This window comes from the organism of the source record quoted next (assembly GCF_019968955.1).
Source record: "MAG: Porospora cf. gigantea A chromosome Unknown PgA_NODE_414_length_18965_cov_347.14, whole genome shotgun sequence".
NCBI lineage: Eukaryota > Apicomplexa > Conoidasida > Eugregarinorida > Porosporidae > Porospora > Porospora cf. gigantea A.
The window spans coordinates 11,468-18,965 of NW_027151684.1; the positions used below are offsets into that span (position 1 = coordinate 11,468).

General features: G+C 54.2%; 5 protein-coding genes across 9 annotated transcripts; 4 read left to right on the top strand and 1 right to left on the bottom strand.

Annotated features, from left to right (window-relative positions):
* Window positions 1-212: 212 nt before the first annotated feature.
* Window positions 213-1,166, top strand: KVP18_002149 (uncharacterized protein; the record flags this gene model as incomplete). Its single annotated transcript, XM_067952825.1, has 1 exon — window positions 213-1,166. The coding sequence occupies one exon, from the start codon at window positions 213-215 to the stop codon at window positions 1,164-1,166; it is 954 nt and encodes a 317-aa protein (XP_067808749.1).
* Window positions 1,167-1,284: 118 nt separating this feature from the next.
* KVP18_002159 (uncharacterized protein) lies at window positions 1,285-1,530 on the top strand (the record flags this gene model as incomplete). Its single annotated transcript, XM_067952843.1, has 1 exon — window positions 1,285-1,530. The coding sequence occupies one exon, from the start codon at window positions 1,285-1,287 to the stop codon at window positions 1,528-1,530; it is 246 nt and encodes an 81-aa protein (XP_067808767.1).
* A 12-nt stretch (window positions 1,531-1,542) lies between these two features.
* Window positions 1,543-3,308, bottom strand: KVP18_002150 (uncharacterized protein; the record flags this gene model as incomplete). 3 transcript variants are annotated; one of them, XM_067952826.1, is made up of 3 exons in its annotated part: window positions 1,742-1,900; window positions 1,941-3,175; window positions 3,260-3,308. In XM_067952826.1, the coding sequence occupies 3 exons, from the start codon at window positions 3,306-3,308 to the stop codon at window positions 1,742-1,744; spliced, it is 1,443 nt and encodes a 480-aa protein (XP_067808750.1). The 3 variants fall into 3 exon arrangements, with proteins under 3 accessions (XP_067808752.1, XP_067808750.1, XP_067808751.1); XM_067952828.1 differs by lacking the exons at window positions 1,941-3,175; window positions 3,260-3,308 and adding an exon at window positions 1,543-1,705 and having other exon boundaries at window positions 1,746-1,774; XM_067952827.1 differs by lacking the exon at window positions 1,742-1,900 and having other exon boundaries at window positions 1,911-3,175.
* An 18-nt stretch (window positions 3,309-3,326) lies between these two features.
* On the top strand, window positions 3,327-4,635 carry KVP18_002157 (uncharacterized protein; the record flags this gene model as incomplete). 3 transcript variants are annotated; one of them, XM_067952839.1, is made up of 3 exons in its annotated part: window positions 3,375-3,744; window positions 3,771-3,895; window positions 3,925-4,635. In XM_067952839.1, the coding sequence occupies 3 exons, from the start codon at window positions 3,375-3,377 to the stop codon at window positions 4,633-4,635; spliced, it is 1,206 nt and encodes a 401-aa protein (XP_067808763.1). The 3 variants fall into 3 exon arrangements, with proteins under 3 accessions (XP_067808765.1, XP_067808763.1, XP_067808764.1); XM_067952841.1 differs by lacking the exon at window positions 3,925-4,635 and having other exon boundaries at window positions 3,327-3,884; XM_067952840.1 differs by lacking the exons at window positions 3,375-3,744; window positions 3,771-3,895 and having other exon boundaries at window positions 4,012-4,635.
* Window positions 4,636-4,867: 232 nt separating this feature from the next.
* On the top strand, window positions 4,868-7,237 carry KVP18_002158 (uncharacterized protein; the record flags this gene model as incomplete). Its single annotated transcript, XM_067952842.1, has 1 exon — window positions 4,868-7,237. One exon carries the CDS (start codon window positions 4,868-4,870, stop codon window positions 7,235-7,237), a length of 2,370 nt encoding a protein of 789 aa, XP_067808766.1.
* Window positions 7,238-7,498: the final 261 nt, after the last annotated feature.

Below are 7,498 nucleotides of genomic sequence, written 5' to 3' on the forward strand. Positions count from 1 at the left end.
GTCGCCTCTGTAATTTTTACAAGTCTGCGCAGGTGCATCTGTAAATAGTTTTCTGTGATCGTGAATTACATTTGACCTGCAAGGCTCGCCGAGTCCCATATGGAGTCTCATATGGAGTCTCATGTGGAGTATCATATGGAGTCACATGCAGTCTGATATGGAGTATCATCTCCCTCAAGTCCACTCCTGCGCGTTTTTACGGATATTGATTCATGCCACTTCCATCCAACAACGTCCAACTGTTAGGCTTGCCCTTTGCCAGAGGTCAGAGGAACGCAGGGCCCTCCAAGGCACCTGACTCCCTCCGCGCAGGCGGCTTAGAGGACGTCGTCAGATCTCAGGGCTTTCATTTCGAGGATCGCGGTGATGTGTCCCTCTCGGAAGACGAGAACGAACCCACAAACTCTCCTCGCAAGGAGGCCACAGGCCGCTGTCTTCGTAAGCTCTTCGAGCGTGTACGTACCACTGCCGCCTCTGGAGACTTCGTTCTTAATGTTGGCGGGGATCATTCTGTGGGATTTGCGACACTGATGGGCATGAAGTCACAGTACCCGGACTTGTGTGTGATTTGGGTGGATGCTCACGGTGACTGCAACACACCTGAGACCTCGCCGTCGGGAAATTACCATGGAATGCCTGCTGCTCACGCGATGGGATGGTTCAAGGAGCAACCGCCAGGATTCGAGTGGGCCACAGATCTTCAGTATTTTAATGACTGCGAAGTCGCTTTCTTGGGTTTACGAGACGTTGATCAGGAGGAAAGGGAGTTACTTCGGACGCATTCTGACGTCGTTGTCTCAGACATGCACTCTGTCGATCGGCACGGAATTCACAGCGAACTAGCCCGTATAGTTAAACGCCTTGACCCTGACGGAGTCCGTCCGCTGCATGTCTCATTCGACATTGACGCCTGCGACCCCGCGATTGCTCCGGGTACTGGAACACTAGCTCGGGGAGGCCTGAACTACCGAGAGTCCCACTACATTCTCGAGTACCTAACCCAACACTGCCGACTCGTGTCTCTGGACATTGTAGAGGTGGACCCGACCAAGGACGTATCGCGGCATCGTATGCACGGAGACCACAAAGCAATTAGGGCAGATGGCCTTACGCAGTACTTAGCGTTGGATCTGATTCGCTCAGCGCTAGGAGGCACCATTCTATAACTCGAGCGGGCTGCGTTCCGTAACATTGCATTCAATGACGTTGACTTGTCAGAGTGCCTATCTGTATGTGAATTGAACTAGTGACGTTTCTACCCAATTATCGTGAATTTCATTGCGCATGTCGCAGATAGTACCTCTCAACCCGAGGCCCTTCCTCTCGTCCCTGGTGAGCCGCGACGTGCGTGTGAAGCTCAAGTGGGGCCTAGAGTACCAAGGCTCATTGAAGAGCTTCGATAATTACCTTAACCTGCAGCTCGAAAACGCCGAAGAATACCAGGACGAGACCTTCAAGGGCAAGCTAGGCGAGATCCTCATCAGGTGCAACAACGTACTGTACGTTAAGGAGGTGGTGTCAGCCGAGTGACGTTTTGACTCCTCAAAAATAATCCTTGTCGTCCGCGAATAGTTCTGCGAGAACGTCGCACTCCAACAGAGAGGGCAGAGGGCCTGCATCAGCCATCACGGTGTCCATTGGGTCCACAGGGTCAGCTAATTGCTGGAGAGTGTCGTTGAGGATCGCATCAAAACGTCCTGGAGTACTGGAGAGGGATTATTAATACGCTGAGAAGGTCTCCTTACTTTTCCACCACTTTGTTGTCGCCGTACATCTCTTGTAGCAGTTGTGAGTAGTCGTTGGTGAACTCCTTCTGATGGAATGGGTACGGCAGACCTAGAGACCTGCACAGAGGCTTCGTCGGGTCCCAGTTGCATTCGAAATGGGTGTGTTCCAGACGCTGCGACCGATTAGATGATTGACGACAGAGGTTTTCCCACCTTTAGCATGAGTCGCTCCTGCAGAGGCTTCGTAGGCTCTTTGCCGTGGCCGATGGCCTCTTCTCCGGCCTTCACGAATTGGCGGCCCGCGAACAGCGAGTCCAGTATCGTCTCTTTGCTGGTCTCGGTGTCCCAAAGTGGCACATGTGATTTGTTTGGCGCCAGGGCCATCGCCTCGACCCGCTTGAACTGCACGTGAAACTGCGTCGAGAGGAGCGACGCCTCCTGTATTTCGTCTGGAAGCGGCTCATGATGGAGACTCCAGTTACGAGGCGGGACGAGACGTGACGCAGTCGCCAAAGCAGGCCGGTGATCCCCTCGGTCCACAAAGCTATACCCCGATATAGGCTCCCTCCCGTCAAAGTAGCAAGCGGGTTTCCTGGCCGGTGGTTTGTCTTCCAGCCTCTGAACCTGCCGGTAGCCCTCCTCATCCAGACGTAGCAGTGCCTCGGAAGTGGTGAAGGCAGGCATGTCTGTCTGATCCATTCCATACGCGCTGTACTCGTCATCTTCGTTTAGGACTCCGACCCCGATGCCAGTGGTCTTGTTGAGGCGTGTCGGTGGAAGAACGACTTTCGATTGATACCCAACAGATCCGAATTCCCGTTTCGGTCTAAAAAGCTGGCCAAAGAACCTGGGGATTTCCGTGACGTAAGCTGGCAGGGGTACCTCCTCTTCCTCATCGCGCGGAGCCCAGCCTTCTGGAATTTCGGGTCCAATCCGCCTCTTCTTTGCCGCTGGTACGGTCGGGGCCGCTGGTTCCGGACTCCGAGCTCGCTCGGCTGTCCGCATATGTGCAAGAGCCGTCTCCAAGCCCCGAGGCTGGCGATTGAACGCCGTTACCACGAACGCCAGATCGTCAACGCCACGCTTTCCAGTCAAAGCAGCCAAGAGATGGCTTGACTCGTCACCCTCGTAACGCAGCATGGCGGACAGTGGGTTGGCATCGTTTGAATCGGGCTTCGTTTGCAGTAACAGCGGCTTGATCAGACTGATTTCGTTTTTGTCTTCGTCGTCAATGATATCTTCGATCTGTTGCTTGTATTGGTGTCGCTTCTGACGAGTGCTGCTGAACGTAGTTGGGGTCCATCCTTCCACCGAGCCAACGGTGTTGTGAAATCCGGCGCTGAACCCGCCAGTGAAGGCACCATGGAATCGTTCCTTCTGGTTGAGGTCCTTCCGCCGTCGTCGTTCCTGCTCATCCAACTGGTCGAGGTCCTGTGCGTCTTCTAGGGCTGGAGAGGATGAACGTCATGAATATGACATACAGCCGCTACAACTACCGCCTGGCGCAGCGTAAAGTCAATCCGCATACTCACTCTCATCTGTAAACGGAGTTCCCAGCAATGACACTCCCGCTTTCCACATCGGCAAACAATTTTGCAAATGTCCGAAGATGCACTACAGTGCATACACGCAGTCGTATTCCATGGGATGTGCGCTGTATGCGGCGCTGAAGTTCGCGAGGACCGCGTTAAGGTTGGGTTCCTGGGCAAGGACACTGTGACTATGGTACCAGCTCTTGCCAGTAGCCTGGAAACCACCAAGATGGCGGAGCTCCTGGCGTCCCGGAGGCTGGTTTTGGTTCTAGACCTGGACCACACAATCGCCCACGCATGTCCATGGCCTCGAACCAGCCTACCCGTTGAAGTGCTCGCTCCTCGGGATGAAAGGCTGCACGGTGAGGCTGGCTGTCCTCACTATATGACGGACTGTGAGGAACGACAGCGGCTAGATGCCATTTGGGAAGCCAACGTCTTTCGGATAGTCATCGAAAAAGAGGGATGCGAGGGTAAAATGTTGCGTGGGTACCGGAGTTGCTGGACACAGGTCCCTACGACAACTACTTCAAACTACGCCCTGGGGTATTGTCTTTCCTCCGGGACTGCAGCGAGAATTTCGAACTGTACCTGTATACCGCTGGGGTCCAGGAACATGCCGTAGCGGTAAGATTCGTGCGATCGTCGCGTATCACCTCTCGCAGGCTTTAAAAATCCTGGATCCAGCCTCAGTATGGTTTGGCGGTCGGATCTTTGCTCGGTCATTCTTAGACGCTGGAGGCCAGAAATCAATGAAGAAAATATTCCCCTCCGAGCACCGCCTTGTTATAGTCTGCGATGACACCGTTGCTGTCTGGCCCGAGGATACAGCTTTATGCAAGGTCTGGCCGTACCACTACTTTGACGACTTCAACGCAGACTACCTCAGAAGGCTGGGTGTCTCAGAATTCTCAAAGTTCCGAGGCATGATGAACGGTACTGAAGCCCGGTTCAAAAGATCTTGCCGGGAGTCCGCCAAGAGGCAGAAGGTCACCCACTCAGAGCTTGCGAGCGCTCTGCACGAGGTGGACTCTGATAGGCAGCTGCCACACCTTGCTCGTTTCTTGACCGAAATTCATCGAAGGTTCTTCTACTTTCGTGACAACAACCCGGATTTGCAGGCGAAGCTCTCTACCTTGGATCTCATCGACGTCGCGCGATCTCAAGAGCTGCATGGCCGCACACTCCGATTCGACAGCGCCAAACCCTACGGAGCTAACAGTGCCCTAGAAGCGACCGACTATGGCGACGATGTGGCTGCGTTAGGGGCCGATGTCGTGACTTCCGACGAATCTCTCTTCGTGAGCGACAGACTTGATGCGGAGGGCGCAGTGAGCTTGGCATGGGTGGAGGCGGCCATCTTCGGCTTTTTGTAGGTGGTTGCTCATCTACTATTCAATTGTGTGTCTAGCGTTCTGATTATATCCGCAGAACTCCGCAGATCTCGGACTTTCCCCCCGGTTGCGCGTTTTTCTGGGATGCGCTACCGTTGAAGGCTGACGATTCAGTCACGGAGGATGAGGCTTGGGCGCAGCGCCTTCGCATCCGGTACGATGACCTAGAAGCAGAGCTGTTAAGTTGTTTTGAGTGAGGAAAACCCGTGATTTTATGGGTCAGCAAGACTTGAGGAAAACCGATCAGAAACCAATTCCCAAGACGCGCACGGAGCAGCAGCGGTTGGATACTGGACGTCTGAGACGGCAGCAAGTCCGGGAGAAAGATCGTGAGAGGACGCCGCTGATGCGTGAGGTCAAGCGACGTGCACGCTTCGAATGGGTGGATGAGCAGAAGCGACTCAAACTGTACGACGACAGTCTGTTGGACGGTTCCATGGCGGCTCCAGAACCGATCACACTGTCTGAGCTCCTCGAGCTGGCTGAGGACATGGAGAGCGACGAGGAAGGCGAGGCTAATCGCAGTGGCCTAACCGAGGGCACTACCACTGACAAATACGAAGGACTTGGGCACGTGGGCTACGACATTCTGGGCAAACGCATAATGAAGGTCGTTGATACCAGCGAGGTCGGGAAGCTGTTGGCTAAGGATAAGCAGGGGGACTCAGCCTGGCGCACACTCTACGACACCGTCAACCAGCGAATTGTCACCCTCAGCCCTAAGGACATTGATATCATTCGCCGCATCATGCAATCTGAGTTCCCAGGTGACCTGGGTTTCGCTCCCGAGTCCCAGGATTTCCATGTGGAGTACAAGAGAGAGGACGATGTCTTTCCTATGTTCGCCCCGCAAAAGTCGAAGAAGCAGTTCCTTCCTAATAGAGATACGATCAACCACATCAATCGTATTGCAACCCTCATCCAGAAGAACCAATACCAACCGCTGCTTCTAAAACAGCGCCGTGAATGGCTGAAGAATCCTTACAACCAGCTGCACGACATCTGGGCCACCGATGAAGTCACGCGAGCCAACCCTCCAGTGCCGCCTCCGAAGGAGGAGCTTCCTGACCACAGCGCCTCCTACAATCCCAGCCCTGAATACGTGGAGGATGACCGCCGTGTACACTCATCTTTGCGCAACGTCCCGGTATTCAAAAACGCACTCCGAGAAAGATTTGACAGGTGTTTGGACCTGTACCTCTGTCCACGGGCCATGCGCCTAAAACTGAACGTCAACCCTGATTCCATGCTGCCAGCCCTCCCATCGGCTAGCTCCTTGAAGCCTTTTCCCAGCCGAGTTGCCCTCCGCATTGACCCGCCCCGAGGACTCTTCCGACGCCGTGAACCAGTGGCCGTCACCTCGATGGATGTGTCGCCCTGCGGGACATTCATTGCGACGGGATACAAGAACGGAGCGTTCGCTGTGCAGATGCTGCTCTCGCCCTCCCTTCCTGGCTTGCCCATTTTTTACTCCCGAATGAACATGCTTCCGGGTCCAATAACCTCAGTACGATTCCACCCCTCAGCTCCGATCCTCGCCATCGCGAAGGAGACCGTCCTCATCCTGATGATTCTTCCTGAAATGGTTGGGAGACGACCTGTGGACGTCGACCCCGACTGGTGTGATTCCACACGCGTTGAACGCGTGTGGAACGAGTTTGATGATCAGCCAGTGGTGCAGAGAGGTCTGCAGTTTTTAGGGCTGTCACCCCTGGTGGAGCGAGTTGAGCTACTGAAGAAAAGTTTGTGTCGATGGACTGTCGACGAGCTGGACAGCGGAGTGCCACATCCTAACATGGATCCAGAGAATGAGGTCGGCGCTGTCGACAGCTGTCTTAGTGATGGTGACGACCGACAAGTCCTTTTGCCTTTCCCCCAAAGGCGTGGACTCACAATGTTCATCCGTCACCAGCAAGTCATTGAAGGCATGGACTGGCAAAAGGCCGGAAAGTACATCGCTTGCTCCTCAGCGTCCGCATCAGAGCCCATGGAGCTGTTGGCTATCCACAACGTCACTAAATGGCAGACTATGCACCCACTACGAGTGATGCTGGACCGTCTCACTGGCGTGGTCTTCCACCCCACGCAACCGTACCTGCTCGTGGGACATACGCGCGGAATTCGGCTGTACGACCTGCAGCCTGACGGAAGAAGGGCAGGCGCGGCAGTCATTAAAAAATTTAAGGCTGGTTCACGCTCTACGCACCTCAGCGTTAGCGGAGACGGACAAGTACTCAGCGTTTTAGCCGGAGGAAGAATCAACTGGTATGACATTGAAGGATCCAACATTCCCTTCAAGATCACGCGCCTCACAGACGAAGACCTCACCACCTCTTCTTTCCACAAGAAACTGCCTCTGATGTGCGCTGTGGGCCTGTCCGGCAGCGTGACGGTTCTCCATGCCAAGTCGCAGGCTCTGGAGTATCCCGTAGTTGTACCAGTTAAAAAGCTGAACTATATCAAGAAAAAGAGTTTTCCAGAGGACAACAAGAGCAAGGCAACTGTAACGGCCTGGCATCCCCGCAGCTGCTGGTTGTTCAGTGGTCACGAAGATGGTGCAGTGCGGTTGTGGACCTCGTTCTGATTCCAAAAAACGCAGGATCTCGTAGTAGAGTAGATGTAGAGCAGCTCAAAATAGTGCACACCGCTTACGAATCGGGAGTGCATTGGAAGGCACACCCTTAGAGCGAGGTGATTCCTTAAGGTCAAGTAGGGGTATCCCCATCAAAAAATTCCCCATCAAAATATTGCGCATCTAAATATTTAGATCATGCAGGTGCTTGCTGCTGCAGTTCTCTCAGCCCTCGGCATGTCGAAGGTGTTGGAAGGGACACTGTACCCGATG